The sequence below is a fragment of the Indicator indicator genome, chromosome 25 (assembly GCF_027791375.1).
Source record: "Indicator indicator isolate 239-I01 chromosome 25, UM_Iind_1.1, whole genome shotgun sequence".
NCBI classification, from domain to species: domain Eukaryota; kingdom Metazoa; phylum Chordata; class Aves; order Piciformes; family Indicatoridae; genus Indicator; species Indicator indicator.
The window spans coordinates 8,591,103-8,615,903 of record NC_072034.1 but is presented as its reverse complement, the minus strand read 5'-3'; the positions used below and the strand labels follow the sequence as shown (position 1 = coordinate 8,615,903).

The window sequence follows — 24,801 nt, the reverse complement described above, 5'->3', positions numbered from 1 at the left end:
GAAAGCATTTGTCACTAGTTTAACTCTTCCTTACTGAAGTCAAAGGCAGTTTATTACTTTTTTGTAAATGTCTACATAATAATGAAAACCCAAAGCTTTAAATCTTAATTTTCTCTTTGAAGTATGAGAAGTGACATGAGATTATGGAAACAGGAGTGGAAATCCCTTTGAATTAAACTGTATTTAAAAAAATAACTAAGCAAAGGGCATCCTCTGGATCTATCAAGGAAAGTTCTGTTCCAATCAGTTGTTTCAAAGGTGAAGGGCAAGTTTTTTTAAAATATAAGTAAATCAAGGAACTTCTGTCTGCCATATGCAGAAGCAGAAACCACATCTCTCAATCTGCCTACAATATTGAAGATACGGGGCTGAAGATCTAGAGCCAACATGCAAACTACCCCACATTTCTCTAAAAGAGAAACTTTGTTCTGCAGCACATGTTCATCAACTACTTCTGATTTTCAGAGCAGAGTGAACCCAGCAGCTGCCTACTACACTCCCATCTGAAGAAGGCAGAAAAGCATATGCTGAGGTAGCTGTGGCCAAACCAGAAACTCAAGTTCTGACTTTCAAGTGTCAGTTTTTCACTTTCTTTGAGCTACATCTAATGGTTGACTGGTTTCTTTATTCAGTTCTTTTGGTTTGAACTATTTAAGAGTTGTTAGCATCAGAGGCAATTTGATAAGAAATATTTGCTTGCTTTTGAGTTTCCACATCTCCCTGCAGAAGTGCCCAACATACATGACTCATAGCCAAAGTCTACTCAGCCAAAGCCCAGTGTCATACGAAGCTGAGAAAACAATCCATTAAATTAACCTATTTTTCTAACACTTAAAAATTTCTGGATGATTTACAAGGCATACCAGTCTAACCAGAAGTGACATCTTCGGTAACTTCAAGAAAACATTAAGAACAATTATACCGCTATTTGCAATCTGTGTTCGCTCAATTTGTACTGCCATTCCCCATTTGTCAGTTAATTCACTCGGACTGTCACTTTAAGAGCTAAAAAATGGAATTGATAGACAGTATTCCACTTTGGTTTATAGTTAATTATTTCTCTTCTGTTCCAAAAGGACAAACAGGTCACAAAGTTAACAGAGATGAAACATTACCCTAATTTGGTTCATGTCAATAAAAATCAGCTGTGCAATTAAGAACCCAGACTTTTAGCATAACACAGCGTGCACTGAACACAAAATGTCTGATCTGAACAGAGCATCTCATGAATCTACTCTTGTACCTGTTGTTTCTAGATCAGTGTTGTTACCACCATGTCACTCCAGATGGATTATGTGGAATAAACAGAAATTTGTAATCTAACAGAAGGCAGTACAATCGCTGATATTAAACTTAAAAATAGACAGATCTGATCTAAATACCAAGTACCCACATAAAGCTCTGGCAGCTGGGATCAGGCTTCAAGCCAAGCCTAGAAAAAGGCTTGAATTAGTATCTTTGTAAAACGCAAAAGCCTTACCTGTTCTGGCATCCCACCTAATTAAACTCCAAGAGATGTGGCAACATAATTAAAAGAAATTCATCATTATAGCCAGTCTTCTGTTAGACCAATATCCACATGAAAAAACAACTACAGACATTAGTGGACAGCAAATGTACAAGCAACCTTGGAAAGCATAGAGACCAAAGGCACTAAGAATGAAAAAACCTGCCCACTATCAGAGGCCTTCTCCAACTCATTGTTCAGACACACTGACAGCACAGTGAGGGGAGACTGCCCTGTCACTGCTCATATGAAACACTTCCTATGAAAATAAGAGGCCCTAAATTTCCTTCTGCTGTCAATCCGAAATCCCCTCCCAGCAATGAAATAGTTAAAAAAATCCCTCTTTTGCTACTTAACAGTTCTTGAACCCAGCAGATGAAACTTTTTGCTAAATGTTGCCCAGGTTGTGGATGCCTCCTCCCTGGGGGTGTTCAAGGCCAAGCTAGATGAGGCCTTGAGCAGCCAAGTTAGCTGAGGTGGGGAGGTTGGAGTAGGTGACCTCTTAAGGTCCCTTCCAGCCTAAACCCTTCTATGAAATTGCAAACAAGATTCCTAATATGAAACAGACTAAGAAAATACTCTAGTGGATACATGGAGTATGTACTGTGAGGGCATTTTTGTTGGGAAAGAGAGCCATCGCTGCATGCACACTTGGTTGGATGGTGAGAAAAAGAACCTGTCCATAATAGTAAAAATATAAGTAGCTTTAAAAATAACCACACGCATGCAAATACTCCTGCTAGTGAACTACTTAATAAAGTGAAATACTGAGAATGTAAACAGAAAAACAGAAACCAAAACTTCCATACTTCTTTCCTCATGGACTGCTGAAAAACAGAACGAATCGAGAGACAGCAACGATAGAAATTCTCAATCAGCTGTGGGTGGATGGAGCCGCCGAGCCGTGCTACTTCTTTGTGAGTTGGAGTAATAAAGATCCCTTGCATCGTTTCCAAAGATAGATAGTGGAAGAGGGTATTCTCAGGACCAGATGTCAACCTGAAAAAAAAAAAACACAGAAGAATTCACTTAAAATTATTTGGAAAGAAATGTTAAAGAACACTTCTGTTTCTTCCTCCAGAATTCTTTACCTGGTAACTACAAAACAGCACAAAAATTGATGCAGACAATCAAAAGGTGCTTATTTCTCAACCAAGAAAATCCTGCTGATTTGTACTGTTCATACATTTTTAAAAAAGAAAGAAAAGGTTTTTTTCAGAGCTCAAACAAAAGACCAGAGCAGACTGTGCTGTCACAGCAACAAATGGGAACTGAGAATATCATGGCTTCTTGGTCCTTTGTACACCTACCTAGAGATACCTGGGAGGTACAAGGGGTAGGTGTGGTCCAAAACCTCTGTTATTTGAGCTTCCAAAGTCATATATATGTGGGACATGTGCAAATACTCTACTGACATATTCCTGAGAAACAGTCATTTTATCTCATGAAGCTCTCCATCTAAGAGCTTCACTTTTGATAATCCTTGTATAACAAAGTTTTAATAAAATCACGCAGGAATTTCTGCAATCTGTGCCTTTTAAAAAGAAATCTGTGACTTAAAAATAAATACTTAATGAAAAATAATTTCTTACTTGATAGCATTTAGAAGTTCTGTATCTTTCTCTGAAAGGTTCTTTTTGAGGCTTCCTAAATGAAATGGGTTTGGTAAGGTATGTTTTTTTCTAGTGCCCTGAAAAACAAGCAGCTGGATGAGCTAACACAGAAAACACAGCTAATGAAAAACCAGACAAATCAATAAACCTACTTAGGAGAAAATAAAATAGCATTTTTAAAAGGCCCTAACAGTTTCATCAACTTATATACATGTATTTTATAGCCTATTTTAGACTAAAATGGGTTGTGAGCAGTTGTACAACTGTAGAGTAATTTGTTCTGATAACTTCTGTTTACACCATTATTATTTTGGGTATATTTTCCAGTTATTTCTGCTGATTCCACAGCAGCCATGTCCTCTTCACTGGTGTGAAAAAACCCAAACATTTACAAGCAATGATGAAATTTAACAAGTGATGGCTCTGAGGCTGACCCAAAGCTTCCCAAGGCAGCGTAATTATTTTCTACTGAATTCAGGGGCTACTAGAATTATTCTTACAAGCACCCTAAGCCCACCAGGACCTTATTGCAGAATCACAGAATGTTAGGGGTTGGAAGGGACCTCCAGAGATCATTGAGTCCAACTCTCCTGCCACAGCAGGATCACCTAGGGCAGTCTGCACAGGAACACATCCAGGCGGGCTTTGAAGGTCTTCAGAGAAAGAGACTTCCCAACCTCTCCAAACAGCCTGCTCCAGTGTACCATCACCGTCACTGTAAAGAAGTGTCTCCTCATGGTGAGATGGAACCTACTGTGTTCTAGCTTGTACCTGTTGTTCCTTGTCCTGTCACTGGGCACCACGAAAAGAGGCTGGCACCTTCGTCTTGATACCCACCCCTCAAGATATTTGTAGACACTGATAAGATCCCCTTCTCAGCCTTCTCAGGACTATCTTTTCTAAAATCAATGTATCCATTTTTATCAATTATCTTTGTTCTCACACCTGATTTACTGCAGACTGTGGATTACTGCTTTCATCTTCCACAGGACCTTCATTACCATGGTCATGTCCTCCACTGCTTCTTGTGGGGCTTGGCTTGCGTGTCGTCAAGGAAGAGTCACCAAAGAGGGTCCTTTTGCTTGCTGGAGTGGTTACTGATTTGGAAGTATTTTGTAGCTTACTTAGGATGGGTGAGGTGGTCAAGATCTCCAGTTTGTCATGTGCAGCAGGAAGGAATGAGTCAGCACAAGCTAAAGGTGGAACAGAAGGAGAATCCAGCCTTTCCTCTATGCTGGCTTCTATGCCTTCCAGTTGAAGTATAGTGGCCTTGACTTGGTCTACATATATACAGTCTGGTCCTGGATTCCCAACAGCTTTTGATGCACAGCCTCCTGCCTCCAGCAGGACACACAACATGAAGTGTCTCTGTAAAGATGGAGGTAGCAGCATTAGCCTTTGGTTTCATATACAGTACGTGCTTTTATTGCAGTTATTTATGTCTCATACCTGGGCAAATACAGCACTTGTATTTGACATAGCTTCCTCATCTCCAGAGGAAATTAGGGTTTTTTTTCTAATCAAATCATGTCCAAGGAGATCTTTCTGTTACCATGTTACTTAAGTTAATCATGCAAACATAAAAGCTACAATTTACAAGCTTATTGGTTGCTTACTTTTTAAAAAGTCCATATTAAAAAAAAAAAAGTTTCTGAAATGAGGTGTCTAAAAATACAAGATCACGAAAATTAAAACATTTTCAACTAAAGTGACAAGACAGAAAAATACGAATTTATACTTGCAAGCTTTGCAAATGTATTAAAAATGCTACTTGCTGAGGTGTTCTACCCCATGAACAGCTATAATAGGAATATTTTGTAAAAACTAGTAAATAAAATGAATGGAAAATATTCACAGATTGTATCAGATTGGAAGAGACCCTCAAAGGTCATCTTATCCCACCTGTCTTCAGTGAGCAGGGACATCAACTAGATCAGGTTGCTCGGGGCCCCATCAAGTTTGACCTTGAATGTCTTCAGGGATGGGGCATCAACCACATCCCTAGACAACCTGTTCCAGTATTTCACCACTCTCATTGTGAAGAACTTCTTCCTTATATCCAACCTAAATCAACTCTGCTATTGATCTTACTGAACAGACAACAGCAAAACAGTATGTCAGAGAATGAGCATACTGCAAACATGAACTCACCAAGCCAACTATCAGTAAGAAGTATCTTGCTTCAGGTTCCCTGTATCCTGTGAAACTTGAAATGTCACACGGTTGGATATGGTGCTGTGGAAACACTTCTCGCCATATCACTAACTGACCAATCTTCTGCTCTGCTGCCAAGGGTAACAGACAATAGTGCCGGCAATACAAACCTATATCAACAAGATCTTCCTTTGGCAAGTGAGTGCCAATCAAGTAACCCTTAATTAAACACAGAAAAGGAAGTGCATTCAGTAAGAAATACAACACCACCACTTATCACTTCAGAGTACTTTTCATACAGAGATAATCTGTGCTCTACATGCATTGAGACTGTAAAGCTTTCTGGGCAGAAGCATCTTTTTGATATAGAGCTGTGATGGTTTGAAACTGTCTTTTTAATTTTTCCTTGCAAAGTTCAGAACAGAGAAAGTGAAAGAGTGTAAATAAGTCACTATTGGGTGTAAGAAAGCAAAATACTGATTGTTCTAAACACTTCCATTGGATAGATAGAAATGTTTAAGAACTATTACCCAAAACAAAGTAGGCATTCGGCACATTCTGCGTTCGGCAGTGGGGGCAATTGCTGGGCTGTCTGGCTGCTGTTTCTTCTTCTCTTCTGGCTGAAGATAACACACTGACCTTGGCAGCTAAGTTAACAACTTTCTGCTTAACTAACTCTGCTTCTCTGTCCAAGGGGGGTCTGGGGGGAAGCTCCTGAGAGAGAGAGGCCCCTTTGGGAGGGTCCCCTTGGGGGGAAGCAAAGGGGATCGGTTGTGCTTTTCTGTTGATTGTATATATCTGTAAATGTTGTGAATTTTGTATATTTGTACATATTCATTGCATTTCATCGTAGATTGTAGATTCTGCTTTGTAAATACAGCCTTCATTTGCTTCCAGACTGGGCTAGCCTGGTTATTGTCGGTGGGGGGGGAATTTCAGCTCACACTGACACAAGAGCTGTACGACAGGTAACACCAAGCTTTTGAATCAAAGTGCTGAAATATAAACATTTACTCTTATTACTGTCTCTCTCCAGTCCGTGAATAATACATTAGTTTCAAACAAGGATTTTGATCTTCTAATCACACACTACAAATCACTTCTGAACATGAATGTTTTCTGTTACATTGTTTGAGTTTTAGGTCTGTTACTATAAATGCACATTTAAAGCAATCATACATCTTATTTGTGACATTCTGAAAAGAGTTACTCCATATCTGGGTTAGACTTCTAGATGTATTTTCCTCATCTTTAGGCCTTCATGGCTAATATTACCTTGTAGAAGAGACAAGAGCCCATAATCAAATATAATCTTCTCATGTTGTAATAATCTTCAGACTGTGGGAAAAAAAGCATGACTTAACTTTTAATTCAGATTTTTAATTTACCAAATGCAAATCTACTAATTCAAGTCAATTGTAATCAATATCTTATTTAACACTTTCAGTTCTGACTATTTCTTATTACCAGTACAGCAGCTAATATGAACAGTACCAAATTTTAGCCTCTATTACTGATTTTTGAGTTGCTAAAAATCCCCCAACAATTTTAATCACAAAATAACAGCTTCCTGTTTAGTTCTTATCTGTCCATGACAGATAACTCCCAATTGATTAAAAAAAGTTGATGAGTTTGAACTTAGTGTTTTTTTAAAGTATTGCAAATGACACCAAGGCAAAGAGATACTGTGCAGTGCAAACAACAAAAATGTTTACCAGCTCTGCAAAGTCAGCTGCTTCCAGGTCACTCAGTGCTGTGTCAATTTCCATCTGAAATATTTAAACCATACATTTTTGTAGAGATTTCCAACACATTAACTTACACTAACAGCAGAGTTCTCTCTGTCTTGCCTCTCTCAGAAGATTAGGATCCACAAAGTTAACAGATAAAAGTTTGCATGTACTTTTTAGTAGCATTATCGAATATCGGGGACACCTCAATTCAGCACATGAAAGAAAAATCCTTCTTAATTGCTGTGTATTTCCCTCTTCTTTGAAAATGTAAAATTTCTTTGCTTGTGTGCCTGCTGAACCCAGTGTTGGGTATAAAGGAGCTGTCACTCTTACTTTGTGTGCTTTAAAACACGGTGTCTAGAGACTGCCCCTTGAAGGCTAGAGGCAACTCTGAAATCTGGCAAGCTACTGTATCCAACTGAGTTGTTAGAAAAATCTTTTTCACAACGGATTTAGGTTTTGTCTCTATGGAAATTGACAAATCTTTCTCACACATTCTCTTTGTTCTACTGAACCACTTGGAGCTTGCTCATTTCTCTGTTAATCTAAGTTTTACTAAAACCACTTTCCTTTAAGCAGTGCCATATTCTTTCAATTTTTGCTTTGGTGCTCCACAAAATAATTTCTTGGGGGTACTTTTTTTATCCAAGTGGATTGTACTGTCCTCCAAGGACTGAGCTTTCTAAGAAAACAGAAAAAACAACCGAAATGAACAGAAGCAAACAAAATACCCATAAAAACAAAAAAAGAGAGATGCTTAGTCTACTCTGTGCCAGAAGGTCTGTCTGATGAGAAACTTAACAGCAATCATTTAGCAATCATTAGGTCTTGAAAGTTCAAAAGCATGTTCCCATGGGAACGACTAAGCAGTTCCAAACTTAAATAAAGGATCTTGTAAGGAAAATGAGTGGTCCGGGATGGACAGAGCCCCTTGGGTAAATTAACACAGTAACAGCAGAAGACACCTGCATCAATTTCCTGGCCTCTTATATACAAGTTTTTTTAGAGAGATCTGAAAATGACATGACCTTGATTTCCTGAGGCAAGGTCAGCCAGCGCAGGCCAGGCAGACTGTCGCAGAATAAGGCACTGCAGGTATCGTAGTGCTGAGTGCTGGGGCTGCCACTTGACCTGAGTCTGGCAGGCTGAAGCGCACGCTGGAAGAACAGGTTGAAAAAATGATCCAGGCGAGAAACATTTTCCACCTGGCAAAAGGCACTGAACAAACATGAACTCCAAGTTAGAATAACATTGAGAAACTTGTAGCTTGTTTAAATAACCCTCTGTGCTGCAGAAGTCTCTACAGCATGATACTACGGTTGGATTTTTTTTTAACATTCGTTTTAGACATGTAAACATGAAAAAAAAAAACATTAGGCTAATATCCAGGCACTACCTGCAAACAGAGGAAAAACTACAGCCATACAGTATTACAGCAGATGTCCTAGAGAGCAACTTGAGACAGTGAACATCTTCATCCTTCTGGAAATGAATATTAATTTTTTTCTTTCTCTACAGCCCTCTCAATTTAACCCTGAATTGAATGCAAGCACATGAGTAGCCTACCTAAGCAATTTTATTTAGGTTACAGTTAGACTGAGAATTTTCTGTGCAATTTCCAACTGCAAAAAAAGACTCTGCCAAGTAAAGCTGAGAAGTCTGGAGCGTTTATTAAAAATACAACACTGATTCATATGCATGTCCTATAGACTTGAGCACAAAGGGTAACATTTGCAGAGTGCTGCTGACATCCATGGTGACTTAGGTTATGGGAACCTAATCAAGGACAGAACTTTCTGAAGTAACAAAGACTGTTAAAAAATTATTACTGAAGTTAAGACAAACAAAAAAGGCATGAAAAACAGAATTCTGTTTTTTCAGTCATAGAATGGCCGAGATTGGAAAAGACCTTAGAGATGATCTACTCCAACCTCTCTGCCATGGGCAGGGACACCTCTCAACTAGATTCAGCTGCTTGAGGCCTCATCCAGCCTGGCTTTGAACACCCCCAGGGAGGAGGCATCCACAACCTCCCTGGGCAGCCTATTCCAGAGTCCTACCACTCTCGTACTGCAGAACTTCTTAAGTTCCAGTTTAAACCTGCTCTGCCTCAGCTTAAAACCACTGTCCCCTGTCCTATTGCTGGACACCCTTATGAAAAGTCCCTCTTGAGCCTTCCTGCAGGTTCCCTTTGGAAGGCATTGTAAGGTATTGGAAGGCAGCTGTAAGGTCCCCCCAGAGTATTGTCTTTTTTTGTGCAAGTATAAAGGAACATGCAAAGAAATTCCATGTCAGGATTAAAATTAATGCTACTAGCTGTCTTCTTCAGTGAGCATCAATGGAAAATTAGCAACTGAAAACACTTTTGAAAGAACTCACATGTCTAAAGAACCATACATAAATTTCAAGATCCTGACAACATCTTCAAGCATGTTTCTCAGCTGAGGAAGTGGCACACTGAAAAATGAAAACATAGAGCTGTGGTTATAGCATCTTTAACATGAATAAGCATTCGCACTTTCTAAAGAGCTCTATTTTTAACTCTTTTTAGGCCAAAGAATACAAATTGAGGATGTATAATAGGAAACAAAATAAAGGAAAATAAAGCATTTTATTTTAAACTCACTTTTCTTCAGGAAGGCCAATTACAAGCAACTTGTCAGATTCTTTCCAGTAAACAACTTGAACTAGTTTTTCACACAAGAAAAGGGAGGAACTAGAAAAAACAAACCAGAAGTACTTCTGTTAACACTATGAAGTTACAAAAGACCCCCATTATAAGCCAGAATGCTTTATATGTATTTTATATGCAAAGTCTCATGCAATCATGTATAATCATGTGCATGCAGCTGGGGGAGGTAATTATTCATTATTACAGAACTCAAAGACCGACTGATTTCAATTCCAAACAGATCACACCAGTAGTAATGTTTTCAAAGATACAAATATAAAAGATGAACAATCACTACTGAAGCACCACAGTTGTCTTCTGCATGATTCAGATGCTCTTTAAAGGTCTTCCTGCCTAGCACTTAACACAGTCAGCTTAGGAAATTAATGCCATTTCAGATCAGTGAGGAAACTGGAGGTACTAATGAAGGTTCTGAACATAGCAAAATCGTTTTAGAAGACTCCAAGGGGTACTTGAAGATATTATTGGAGTAAGAAACAAGCCTGAACTCTCAGGCTATCTCCTTGTACAGGAACTTGCTCTACGAAGCTCATCAATCCCAGAAGACACAGAACTTTCATTTGAACCATTTAGTGGAATAGAACATGAAATAGAATTAGATTCAATGTTCTAATTATCAGTAAAGCATACATTACACAGCAGATTATCAGATTACATGTACTGGTTGCTACTAAAACTGAGGCCTGTAATGGTCTCAAACACTAAATTCATAGCAACACTTTCTTACTATCATGTTCGAAATTTTAAATAATGAGGTAAGACTCCTACAAAGTGAGAAAACGGTGATGATGTTAATTTAAGCTTGAAAGATTTAAGAATTTAACTTTTAGGATATAGCTCCATGATTAATTTGCTTTACAGTATGATTCACTCATACTGTAAAATTGATAGTACTGAATAAAACAATGGTGTCATTCCATTAGTTAAGAAATATCTTAGTATGTCCAGAAAGTTTTTATCCTTCACATAAAATCATGGGAAAATCATGGAGCAGATTGTCTTGGGGGCAATCACTGCGCACCTGAAGGATGGCCAAGGAATCAGGCCCAGCCAACATGGATTTAGGAAGGGCAGGTCCTGCCTCACCAACCTGATCTCCTTCTATGATCAGGTGACCTGCCTGGAGGACGTAGGAAAGGCTGTGGATGTAGTCTACCTGGACTCCAGCAAGGGCTTTGACACTGTCCCCCACAGCAAACTCCTGGCCAAGCTGTCAGCCTGTGGCTTGGACAGCAGCACTGTGCTCTGGGTTAGGAACTGGCTGGAGGGCCGAGCCCAGAGAGTGGTGGTGAATGGTGCCACTGCCAGCTGGCAGCCAGGCACTAGTGGTGTCCCCCAGGGATCAGTGCTGGGCCCCATCCTGTTCAATATCTTTATTGATGATCTGGATGAGGGGATTGAGTCCATCATCAGTAAATTTGCAGATGACACCAAGCTGGGAGCAGGTGTTGATCTGTTAGAAGGTAGAAGGGCTCTGCAGAGGGACCTTGACAGGCTGGACAGATGGGCAGAGTCCAACATGATGGCATTCAACAAGTCCAAGTGCCGGGTGCTCCACTTTGGCCACAACAACCCCATGCAGAGCTACAGGCTGGGATCAGAGTGGCTGGAGAGCAGCCAGGCAGAAAGGGACCTGGGGGTGCTGATTGACAGCCACCTGAACATGAGCCAGCAGTGTGCCCAGGTGGCCAAGAGAGCCAATGGCATCCTGGCCTGCATCAGGCATAGTGTGGCCAGCAGGAGCAGGGAGGTCATTGTACCCCTGTACACAGCACTGGTTAGGCCACACCTTGAGTACTGTGTCCAGTTCTGGGCCCCTCAGTTTAGGAAAGATGTTGAATTGCTGGAGCATGTCCAGAGAAGGGCAACGAGGCTGGTGAGAGGCCTTGAGCACAAGCCCTATGAGGAGAGGCTGAGGGAGCTGGGACTGTTTAGCCTGGAGAAGAGGAGGCTCAGGGGAGACCTCATTGCTGTCTACAACTACCTGAAGGGAGGTTGTAGCCAGGAGGGGGTTGGTCTCTTCTCCCAGGCAACCAGCACCAGAACAAGAGGACACAGTCTCAAGCTGCGCCAGGGGAGGTTTAGGCTGGAGGTGAGGAGAAAGTTCTTCACAGAGAGAGTGGTTGGCCATTGGAACGTGCTGCCCAGGGAGGTGGTGGAGTCACCATCCCTGGAGGTGTTCAAGAGGGCATTGGACGTGTCACTTGGTGCCATGGTTTAGATAGTCATGAGGTTTAGGGTGACAGGTTGGACTTGATGATCTTTGAGGTCTCTTCCAGCCTTCTTAAAAAAAAAAAAAAAAACAAAAAAACAAACCCAAAGGTGCTTTCCAAACAAAACAAGTGATAGGTTTACAATGCAATTAAGTACAAAGACACGAACATTCCCATCCCAAAACGTGCACAATACAGGTGCAGGTACAATCATAATTTACTCTTCTGATAGGAAAAGCTTCATAGGAGACTTGGGGATTACCTATTCAATTTTTTGAAGGGATGAGACAGTTCATGAAGACCAACAGAAGTGCTTTTGTATCTTACTATTCAAAAATAGGAAATTGAGAACCTTAAAAGGGAAGGTGAATCTAAGCTATCAAGGATTTCTGTATAGATTTCTGATGATGCCACAGATATAATTCACCAAACAATGGATTGATTTGTCTGTTGGATGTTTTTAGAAGCTGGACATGTCCAAAAATGCTTCTGTATGAGGGAGTCCCCCTGGTTTTGTCTAGAATTTGATGCATGGCCCATGTATGTACTTATTTATAAAACAATAAAAGTAGTAATACATTACATTTCAAATATTTTTACCTGATAATCTGGGTACCAGTAACACTTTCCAGTATGTCAGATAGTGTGAGAAATATTCCTCTCACACTTTTCAGTTTTTGGGATGCTTCTGATATGGGGTACTGATAAAGAATTTCTTGCTGTGAAGAAAGTTAGCTGTTAGTTCAGCAAAGCAAAATCAAAAGCAAAATCACAAAACAACTCCATGGAAAACAAAACAAGATAATATCTTTCCCCCTGGCATCTATTTTTTTTAAAATACATGAAAGATTCCATCACATTTACTGCTTTTCTGCCAAATCATGATGAATCAGAAATAACGCATGGAATATTAAGCACATCCAATGCAAAGAATATAATAAATTATCTTTCTCCTCCAACACAAGAAATGCAGACATGATTAACTTTCCCATTTATGTCACTAAGCACATCCTGCCAGTGCCAGTACCAGTCAGAAAATTTTCCTTCATCATGATTAAAAGGCAGCAGACTTTCAGTACAGAAGGACCTAGCAAACTCTTTATTCTTACCCAGTTTAATTAGCTCTATTTTCAAATACTCATTAGTGACAAGGATTTTTTGCTTGAATCAATCCCTCAGCTGGAAAAAACTCTGCCGTTTTCCAATTACAGCATGACAAAGAACTAGAAAGAGCTTTTTTTCTTCCCCCCTCACTATGAACTGGAGCCTTCTCACAAAATTCATTTGAGAATTATCTGTACACTTTCCCAGGGAAAGAAAAGACAACTGTAACAAAAGGTCATAGCTGTATCACATCTATATATTAATGAGTTAGCAAGGTTCAGCACAAACCACCACACAAGTTCAGCTGTCTTCAAAGCAAGGTGAAAGTTCATAGACCAGTAACAATGGAATTAATAAATGAGAAGTAGCTCATTTCTTAAAAATGTAAACCCTCTTTCAACCCCAAAACCCCAAACCTGGACAGACTGTCTGAACTATTGGCTTACCGAACAGCTTCCCTTTTCTATTTTACTGATTTCTACAACTGAGCCTAAATTAAGTTTTGAAAAATAAATTAGTGCAGTCTTGAAACATTACGAATGGCTAAAAGAAATTCAGTCAAAATGGTGCCAACCAGCTAAAAATCTCTAATCTTCAAACACAATGCACTGACAGTAGAGGATTTTATTTGCTGCTTTCATAAGATTAAAAAAGAAACAGGAAATGAAAGACAACCATGACTTCTTAAAGATTACCATAAAACCATAAAAACAGGGAGAAATGCTACAGGATGTACAAGTCAGTGTTGGTGTGAGCCAAGCTGTGAACAGCTACTCAGCAATGCCTGCTTTGCCAGGATGCTGAACACATGCTTCCAATAACACTATCAGGTAGGAGGAATATGAACACAACTCTTTTTAAGACACAGCATCACCAAAATCAGTTCCAACACAAAGATGCTCTAGCTGTGTGCTGGTACAAATAGCAGATGTTATCATCATCATACGCACCTTGAACTAAACCATGAAACGGACAAGATCTACCTTACTCACTGAAACCATTATCACAGGGGACACTCCCCACATCCATGCAGAAATTCCAAGTGATTCCTAGTACTACTTTCCTTTAGAGCTGACAGACCTTACAAGTTTCACAGCTCATTAATTCTATTTTTGGGTGCCAAAAGCCCCTAAGTGGAAGCATTAGTTACTAGTTCTAGCTGCTGTTGTTTACATGGATGCCATCTGCACACTGCATCTCCTTTGGAGATGAGTAAAGAAGCTTTGTAAAGAATCATTACTTTTTATTGTGCAGTATGGCATAGGTGTACAATAACCTCACTGCTATTTTGAACTACAAATGTAAACTTAATCTGGAACAGTACATCTTCAGGAGAAACGTGGCTTACTGTTCACCTAATGAAACCAAATACAAATGCCTTGAAGAAGGCAACATTCTTTTGTTAGGAAATGTTATAAAAAGATTGGTTACATCAGCAAAGCATCTCTCAAAATCAGAGACTAGGGGCCACATAACTGCCAAGACTTCTCAGGAAACCATTCTTCCATGGTGTGAAGGGAGAACAAGTGCATTACAATCCCTCTTTTTACCTCTGCTCAACATTCAGGGTTAATCTTCTTTCTTGGGAGAGTGTAAAGAAATAATGGAGCAAGAAAGCAGTACTCCATTTACTCTGAAGTACAGGACTTCTAACTAGATATTTGCATATCTATTCTACCAACAGAGGAGTCACAGGCCCTTTTAATATTTCATGAAGTTTATATAAGTGATCAAGAAAACATGGGCTTTTAAGTCTGCAGCAACTGTCCATAGCTTTTGTATCCACATAACATTACAGTCTTGGACAACAGACTTAGAAGTGAAGAAATAAAGAACTATTATAAGTAAATGAACTTTGATAAAGCTTCTTGTGTTTATTTGAAAAAAAAAAGGAAAAAAAGAAGAAGAAAAAAAAAATTGCTGAAGGTATCTCCCTCCCATGAAAAAAATGTAGTCTCTTAATTAGGCCTGGCAAGAACTGAAAATCAAAGCTCAGTGTTAGTGTGCTTCATTGTGTATTATAGCAAGATACATACGTTAAAAAAATATTAAAAGAGCATGATTTATATTGCAAAGTCAAGTACTGCAGAATGATGAAGTACTGGATTTGTGGGTGCCTAATAGCCCTTCCTTATCCCCACCCATCAGCCCATCTTGTCCTCTTTCAAAGCAAATGTAACACTTCAAGATGCCAGGCTGTGCATGTACAAAAGGGCTGAATTAAAGTTGCATGACTGGCCATAAATCTGTCATTTCCTAACTTTCAAGCACTTAACTCAGCATTTTTAACATGGTGTTATGATATCATGTAAATTTTCTACAGTTCTCCTCCCAAGTCCTTTCTCTAGGCAATAACCTCCATTATGTGTGGCTGTAACATTTCACTGTATTACACGTCACCAACAGAGCCATACAGACTTTCAGCAGTTGAAAAATAGCATTGAAAAAAATAAAGACATGTCAGAGAAGGGATGGAGTATCAATTGGATCCAAGGATTAATTTCAGGGGAGAGAAAGCAAAACATTTTCTTCTGTTCCCCACTCCCTCACTGTCCTACCATCCCAGTGCCTGGGGACTGGCAAACTAGCACTGCATTTGATGTCTCTGCATCACAGATGATCTGAACTGCTGGGGCACTGTGCTGTATCTAAGGAGAATTTACAGAAGGGGAGAAGAGTCCTTTTCCAAATATCTCTTCCTAACAAGTCCGCTTTGTCCATTTGTCACTTTCAGATCAGGCAAAAGGCCAAATTCAGTTCTCCACTGTTTTGTGTCTTCCCTGTGTTCTTAGTGGGGTATTTGTAGCTATGGCTACATCATGAATAACATCTGTACAGACTTACAGGGAGTTATACATCCACTGGCAAAACAGTTTTCTGAGGAACACAGAAAGGAAAGAGATATGAAAGGAAGCTTTACAGGACAAAGCAAAAACACTGCAGTAGCCCAAAAATGTTGCTCAAGCAAGAAGGAACAGCTGACTGCGAACAGCAGACATGCAGAGTCCTCTAAGGAAAGGCACGTTAGCATTACACACCAGGAGGGGCTAGACAGATTGTGGATGGCGACTGCCAGCAGCTCCTGCTGGGGAACATTTTTTGGCTAGGCAGATTTCATAGTTCAGGTTTGAGAGACGTATTGAAAACACCACGGTGAGCATCTGAGAGAGAACAATGAACTTCTGAATTTCTCTCTGCTTTGTCTGTTAACACCTCTAGCCTGTTTTTCATGTAAAGACAGACAGCAGCATTGAATTGATTTCAAATCCAGTAAGTTTGTCAGCAGTGGTGCTAACTTTTTTTTTCCTGGAATTTCAGAGCTTATGTCTGTCAAAACGGACATTTTACAGATTACTCAAAATGACCAGGAAGGTTTTTTATTCTTTTGTTTGTTGGTTGGTTTGGGAGTTTTTGTTACATCAAAAGGCATAGCAGCTGCTGTTCTCAGTTGTTACCTTTCATCTTCAGTTGTATGCAGTTAACCACATACCTCATCCTTAGATGTTTCCGAGTCCAGCTTCATTGTGAGCAGCATAACAATGTGAGGCACATTTTGCACAGTGTGTTGAAGGTCTGTGCTATCTTCTCCCCACAAGAGCCGAACCAGGTTGTTCATGCTTGACTCTGCCCGTTTATACCTTTGCTGAGAAGTTTCTTCAGGCTCAAATATTGACGTTTCAAATGTGAGTTTAACCTATTAAGATAATGAATGATTCTGAAAATGAGACTGCATTTACAATTACATTAGATGAAATGTATGCAGTTTGAGCCCTTTAAGAGATTAAGTTTCCTTAGCTTTACTGACAAAGATGTAAGCGTTCAGAAATCCCTGCTGCTTCAACACCAATTATATATTCAGCATTACATAATCACCTATTATTAAGGACAAAGCCAGCTATTACATGCTCTGTGAACCATGTGAGCAAGGATGTGGTTTGGTGTGTTTTCAGACTGAATTCTTACCGTTTTAAGGATGGAAAAAATATACTTACTCTCCTGGGTTTGTGTGAACACAAACCCTATTACCATGCTTTTGAAACACACACAATATTCAACTTCGTTCAAAACCTCAGCACTTTCCGAAGTGTATATCCTCAAGGTTCTTCCATGAAAGCACACTGACAGGTACCTTTCCACAGAAAAATCAATTCACCTTAGAATGCAGAGGTCTGTTAATTTGTTAACACTCAGTAATTCTTTCAAGATTCCAACACTTTCACTCTGTTAACGTTTCTTAACAGTCAGCAAATAAGAGTTTTGTTGCCATATTTAACAACTGGGCAAAGCTAGCAAGAAGCATAAGAAATTTTTATATGCCTTGCTGTGCTATGTCTTCAGAAGAAAAGAAAAAAATCAAAAGCATAAGCAGAGCATTTCTCTTAAAAAGTAATTATAGTTTAGATAATCAAGCTTATTTGTCAAAAAATCACATGATATTTACTGTTCTTTATTTTCCAAGTGAAATTAAAAGGTAGGAATTTTAGAACAAATACACACACATATGCCTTACAAAAATTGTGTTTTTTAGTTGTTCCAGCAGTGAACAGCATCTTGTGAATGAACACTTCATCCTAAGTATGAAAGACGGCTATGAGAGAAATAACTAACTCATGACTGAGCATAAAGTTATAATTTCTGAGGAAAACAAATTGATTTACTTCCTTGGCTGATACCTTAGTTTTCATCATTGTTCAAGTCAGTGAAAATACAGCTATTTGAACTAAGTAGGCATGCTCTCAGTTCCATCTTTCTTGAGTATGTTTTTACTCACGATTGTTTGTCTGCCTTAAAGTATTCTTAATGTGCCTACTGACTGGGAATTTCTAAACCGAAAACATCACACCAAATCCTGCTCTTTAAAGGCAATGAGAGTTTAGCCCAATGATTGATTTTCCCAGTTACAGTAAGTTTTGAGAGCCCAAGCAGAGGTAATTTATACATTTAAATCTAGATAATTTACATATCTTTAACTGTGTATGTGTATACACATAGTCGAAGTGAGTAGTGCCATCAAGAAGTAATGATGCTTTTAAACACCCACTGCGTGTCAAACCAGATCAGACAGAGGTGCCATCATCAGCTCTTCCAACTACATTATGTCACTGGCTGTCGCCTTCCCATTCAACTCTACTCCCTCCCAACACTTCCCAGCAATCTTTTCCTCTCCTATTTTGGCTGCTATCAGCTTTTTGCTCTTTTCTCTTCCTGTTCACTGGAACAGCACTGCACTCAATCCTGCACTCCTGCCATGTGCTACCGCTTTCTCTTCTGACAGTAATTGATCCCTCACTCTCTCCTCATCATTTCAGTTTGAGATCACTACACTGCATATGAACAGGACTCGAGGAGCAGAAACACCCAGCTTAGAAGCAGTGGCTTTTTAAGACCCCGTAACTTGATCGTTCAGTTTTATAGATGCACATTTTCTTCTCCAGCACTCTGTGACCCAGTTCTCTTTCTTCATCACGCCATCTGCATAGATTTCAAAGGATTTTCCTCATACCCTCTTTAACTTTTTGCAGATTTCCTCAAGGCTCCAGTTCTTTTTCTTAACTTCTATTACATCTTGTCTGTGGACACTTACTGATGACACTTCAGCTACAGCATCTACACTAATGATGCACAGATGTAATTCTTGCTGCAGTCTACCTTCCATTCTATTTGAAAAACAAACCCCAAACTCAGTCTGTCTTGTCCTAGAGAGACAACCATGTGGTCCTCCAAGCAAGAGCTCCATACAAATTGGGCCAAACAGAACTTAAACTCTCCCTCGTCCTGCAGGCATCTGTGCTGCCTCTCACATCACTGTGGGCAATGCCACGCCACTCAGGTGTGAGTTCCCTGTATTTGGAAAAAGATGTCTCTACAAGTTCCTTTCCAAATCTTGACTCATTCTAACAGTGGTCCCCTCTGCTTTTGTCAAAGTTCCAACGTATTTCCTGCCCTAAAAAAAAATTACTATGAAAAAGACCATCTAGGCTGGAAAATACTGTAATAGAAAATGACCAAGAGACTTAAGTTCCATGTACCCTAAAAATCTACTATGCTTTTGTGTGGAGGGGAAATGAGCAGTGCACAGGATCTCATTAAATATGTGACTACTGAATCACTTTTTTGTAAACACTGACTGCATCATCTTTCACAACTCCGATTTCATTTCTCCTGAAGAAGGTCAATTGAATGCACAGCAGAAAAGAATTGTAAAAGAACATAAAATGTTTGTATTGCAAGCAGAAAAGGAAAAGAATGGGAAAACACAAAAAATGTTTGTGTTCCACTCTATAAATATATAGCATGTACACATTCTCAATACTTCAAACAGTTCTCAGAATTTAATCAAAGTGCAAGAAGGCACTGATGAAGGTGACAGTAACAGGAAACTATGAGGTACACAGATGGGGATTTTTCCACTCAGGAAAGTGGAACATTTTGTGACTTTCCATAGTCATGAATTTCATGACTTTCATACATTTCATGATTTTTCTAAGGTCTTGCAATGCTACAAATAATAAGACATGGACAATTAACTACTCATAGAACCTGGGAATAACTCAAAATACTTAATAAGATGGCACTTGGAAAGCCAACTGCAATGAATGTAACACAGAACAGTTATGTAAAACACTGCTACAGAATGCTGTGGAGGACAAAGGGATTTAAAGAACTAGATTAAAAAAGGAGAAGATACAAACCTGTAAGTAATCCAACAGGACCCCAACTACCGACCACTGGAAGTTGGAAAAGTATGACGTAAAGGTCACTCTCTACTTTTTTCTCCATGCTCTTTACTTAAACATTTGTCAGTGTAAGAAACAGACAATGTGGCTGTTAGACTGTGGGTCTGCCCCCAAAGGCAGCTTTCTGCTTATCTGCAAGAAAGCTGCATGGCTTAGAACATGGATTTTATTAGACAGAGCTGGTGGCACTGCCTGCCTTTTAAGATTGCCTGCCATTTCCTGCTTTAGGTCTTTGTTTTCCATGTGCTTATGGTTTGCACAACTGTAACTCAAAATTTCAGGCTGAGATTTCTGATTCTGAGTGCTTGCCTCACACTGATTACTTTTAGAAAGCTTTGGGTAAAATAGTTCTGCAACTTCCAGGTGTCATAGTAAGGAAAAATAATTTCTTTTAGCATATTCCATCTTATCTGTCTTGTAGTGATAGAAAACAACAGCAGCTCTTTTGATTACAGAAATGTAAAGTTGTATGGAGAGCAGAAGGTAAGTTTATCACACTATCTCAGGCATTGATTGAGGGGTATGCTTTGGACTGTCACATTCATTGCTATAGCACTTATAAAGGAGATGTCCAATGCTTTAATCAGAACTGGGACTTTCAGGAGGTGACATGCAAGCACACAGAAACAGTTCTGCCATTAAAATACCAGTAGCACTTGGACTGCTATTGCTCAGTAAATATACTGAACTACCCCTTACATCCCTAGAAGCTAGAGTCTAAACCAAGGCAAGAAGACAAATTCTGGCAATATAATAAGGTGAGATGTTATACCACATGTTGCAACAGATAGTATGTAGGTAGTTAGCTTTCAAAATGACTTCCAGTCATTTTTAGCACTGAACCCAGAAAAGCAGAAACTTTCAAATATGGTAAACCAGCATCAAACTGCACCTTTTTTTGATATTTTGCAATGTATGACGACTGACAATACATTAACAATTCTGCTGTCTAACAGCTGCCTTTATTACTAAATCTGAGAAACAACAACCCTCTGATCCTTCAGCAGTGTGAGCACAGTGTTCCACACCACACACAAAAACAAACCCCCCCCCCAAAAAAACCCCAAAACAACCCACTGAACTCTGTATTTAATTCTCCACTGGTCTATTTCAGCAATCACTCTTCTGGCTTGTCTCAAACTTCACAGTAAAAAAGGAGTAATTGCACTTTAATAAAAGGTTTTGGAAAGCCAACATGACAAACAGTTACACATTTCAAGTAATTGCTGTCTACTTGACAGATTTACTGACAATGTAAACATTAAAGTTGCATTAAAAGTAACTGCTGCATAAAGGTTTGCCATGCATTTTAGCAATGAGTAACATGTAAACTCTAATCTAGCAAGGATACAATTAAATAAACTATATAATCTCTGCTTTTTACAGAATTCTCTATTTAATAACAGTTACAGCAACTCCATATTTGGTCAAAGACAGGCAAGAGAAGGCTTTTCTACCATGGACCTCTGCCAGTACCTGACCACAACTCTGGTAGCTTAGGCAAGCTTTATACTGTCAAGTATCTTGGAAAGGTTCCTAAACTGACAGATTAATACTGAATCTTATTGCAGCTGCAGATGTAGTTCTGCAGGCATTTACACTACCTAAGTTGTGAACAGAACCATGTTTAACAAAATCCAAAATTTCCATTTCTTTTTATCTCTGGACAGTAAGAAATTTCTCTTATTATCACCTCATATATTCTACCTGAAAAAAACCAAACAAACTACCCATGGTTACAGTATGTAACACTAAGCAGTACCCAGAGGTTACATACTTTAAGAGGCACTATAATTTAACCTGCTCCATCTCATATCTATAAATTGCAAATTTTACCTCATCTTCCTGTCCACCAGCAAGTGGATTGAAGCAGAATTACTCAAAATGTTTAATTTTTAAGCTACTAATATCCTAGACCACTGACACTCTCCTAGTTTCATTCTGAAACACTTAACTAATTCTTCATTGGATATTTAATTCTTCATTGTAGCTTCAAAAATATTATTCCGCTATAAGAAAAGAGAACTGCAGTAGATTTGGGGGAAAAAACATTCAACAGGTCAGTTTTGAGGGGGCTTTTTGTATCAGTTTCTGTTACTAATTTCTGTCAATCTTCATCACTGTTGGGTTTTGAAAGATCTAAACCATTTAACCTAAAAGCTTTTAAATAGTCAATAATTTACTTTTTCTCTTTAAATATGAAAGTGGTATCAACTTTTCTATTTAAATTGCCTAAAATACCTTTAACAGCACTACTTGCTAATTCAGGCTTCTTCTTACTCTCTTGTGGTTTATGAGTCTTTTATATTGATGGAGAGATAATTATTTAAGTATTTCCATAATAATTATGCCTGGCTTAAGAACAGCAACTGACAAAAAGCCACTAGTGTTGTGTGGCAGGCACGGTCACTACCTTACTTCTTACATTGCTATTGCCAGTTTGCACAGCTCCAGCCCGATAACTCACACCGTCAGAACGTGATATATGTTGTCCTTCGTTTGCTGAGAACAGTGTTCAAAATCCCAACTCTCAGAGCAATCATACCTGCCATCTTTGCCCACAACTACAACTACTGCTGCTTAGAAGTTTGTTCAGGTCTCAGAGGAATGACTTTCCTGTATTCAACAGAAGTAATTTGTTTTGATGTGAATGTTACCTTAATAATGAACTTGCTTTCTGATCAAGAAAAGCAATAAAATAGGGGGGTTCCCCACATACGTACGTAGTAAAGAGCTCTTCCAAACTCAACAGTTCTATGAGTCTGAGTAGTTCTCATAGGGAGACCTGAATACTCAGAATGCTGCAAGCATGAATACCTTGATTCTCACACTGGGCAAAAAGATCAGGTGTTACGGTTAGTCTAAACCTACAAGTGTGCTGCTACCTCTTGCTTACCTCTTGTTGAGTGTACTTTCTGACCCTGGCTGATGACTACCCAAATATAGAATAGACAGACTGTACCTCATGTCCTTTAATGGGATACTGGCTTTTCACCAAACTTCACAGAATTAGAACTCTGAAATTTGTACTCTAAATTTGACTGACATCAGCCAAGGTGTTCAAAAAGTAGATGAGAAGATTCTGTGAAAAGATCACCTAAGTTGTTTCCTAAGGAAAAAAGGCTAGAAACAAGATGAATTTTTTCCAGAGGACATTTGAAATAAATGTTCAACTACTGTACCTGCATAGGGCCTGGAATGCAAGACAAAACCCTTTCTATGTTTTCAGAATTCACATCAACATCATTTACAGCAACTAGAGCATCTCCTGGAGATAAAACAGACAAAAGCAAGAGAAAGTTAGATGGTATTACACCACAATACAAAAGCAAAGAGTGCTTTGTTTTACAAATTAACATGACAAACAATCATAATTGTTTTTGTTACATTAAAGTAGATGGTTTCTTCTATGTTGAGAAACATAGTTGATTACCTCAGTGCTCTTAAGGCCTTATGGCTACAGTTGTATCATTTGACAAAAATACTTGTCAAAGCTACTCCCCTCCATCCAGGCATATTCTTGTTACTTGACTGGAAAAACCAACAACTTCACCAATCATGTTATACACAAGAATTAGCTTTTTTTTCCCTCCAAAACCACCTCTGTTCACTTGTCAACCCTTCTCCAATACCACCTCCACTGATGTAAACACTACTATTTCCAAAAGTACTCAAAACCTCACTCTTCCTGTAGCAGCTTACAAGACTCTAAGCCATCACTTACACCAGAAGTTTCAAGTGTTGGTTGAGCCTAACCATGGGAGAATCCGACCATCCCTGAGCCCCTCTCTTTGAACTTGCAGGGTTCAGGGAATAATATGAATTCTAGAAGCTGCAATGCTGACACCCATGCTTTTCTCCTGCATCAGGACATGAAAAGCCAAAGGCAGCATTTTCAGTATTCAACTACACCTGCAAAAGAGAAGTCCTCAGCCAGGCAGCAGCAGTAGTGACATCACTCCTTCAGGCAGTGTAAAGACATTAGAAAAAGGATATGGATTCACAGCAAATGTGCATGTTAGTGTAACTGTATTTTAGGCCTTGATTTGGCAACAATAATGTGCTCAGCTGCAGAAGAAAAGCACTGAACAACTGTAAGGTTCAGTATGTATTGCAAGCTTTCCAGGGAGAAGACTTGCTCAGCTCCAACTAACATCCCTACTCTTTCTTACAGCAAAGCCAGAAGAGGTTAAGTTTTGATTATATGCATACAGAAATGTTATTCCTTGGAATGGATTACATTGTTGTTTTGTTTGTTTGTTTTTTTTTTTCTTCTATTTCAAGTAATTGTGTCTCTCTCCCTGACTTCTGTGTTGACGAACAGCACAGAGGAGTCTTGGGCTATCAAATCTTCAGCACAATAATAATTCAAGGTTAGGAAAGCTGAAAGTGAAACAGCATTTAAAAGGAACTCAGTAAATCCATGCCAGAGCCTCAGGACTTGAAAACTAGTAATCAAAAGCAGAAAATTCACTCTACTCTAGTACCACAAGGAATTATAAACAGGATTACTACGTTCTTTGTTGCAGAACACTATAAAGGTCATCATCACAAATGGAAGACAAAGCATAAATTGCTCTTGTACTCATCTGGAGCACTGTCCAAACAACAGTTGTTTGTATTCTGTTTGTTTTTCTAGAGACTTCCCAGTTCCATTGTAAAGACAACAGCTGAGTTACCTAAATGGCAAAGCCATTCAAAGGAGCAGCACACATGTTGTGAAGATACATGCACTTCTGGGACTATTTTTGAACCCCATCTCCCATGGTGGAATATACAAAGACACTTTGAAAGGAGAAGATCCATCAGCATTTACATGTTATATACTCAAAGTGTTTTATTTATTCAGTGCCTAATGTGCGTATGTAAAACTTTCATTGCAGCAGTAAATATTTATTCCATGCAATTTGTAAAAATGTAATCATCTACCATAAATGGAACAGCTTTCCAGACGACACAGCCAAAGCAGTCCTGCAGGGCTGCCTTCACTGTGCCAGAAAATGCTCTATCACTATTAAAGAACTGCAACTTGATGTAAACTGAGAAAA

The 24,801-nt window shown here is 39.1% G+C and overlaps 1 protein-coding gene across 1 annotated transcript in view; it reads right to left on the bottom strand.

Moving 5' to 3' along the window:
- Window positions 1-24,801, bottom strand: part of INTU (inturned planar cell polarity protein) — a 36,479-nt gene that overhangs the window by 1,536 nt on the left and 10,142 nt on the right. The window contains exons 3-14 of the mRNA XM_054392374.1: window positions 22,936-23,021; window positions 16,507-16,710; window positions 12,513-12,631; window positions 9,634-9,723; window positions 9,387-9,464; window positions 8,036-8,225; window positions 6,990-7,043; window positions 6,550-6,612; window positions 5,272-5,493; window positions 4,066-4,488; window positions 3,100-3,197; window positions 2,317-2,506 (exon numbers count right to left, since the gene is read on the bottom strand). Coding sequence (XP_054248349.1) covers window positions 2,317-2,506; window positions 3,100-3,197; window positions 4,066-4,488; window positions 5,272-5,493; window positions 6,550-6,612; window positions 6,990-7,043; window positions 8,036-8,225; window positions 9,387-9,464; window positions 9,634-9,723; window positions 12,513-12,631; window positions 16,507-16,710; window positions 22,936-23,021 — 1,817 coding nt within the window. The remainder of the gene's footprint in view (window positions 1-2,316; window positions 2,507-3,099; window positions 3,198-4,065; window positions 4,489-5,271; window positions 5,494-6,549; window positions 6,613-6,989; window positions 7,044-8,035; window positions 8,226-9,386; window positions 9,465-9,633; window positions 9,724-12,512; window positions 12,632-16,506; window positions 16,711-22,935; window positions 23,022-24,801) is intronic.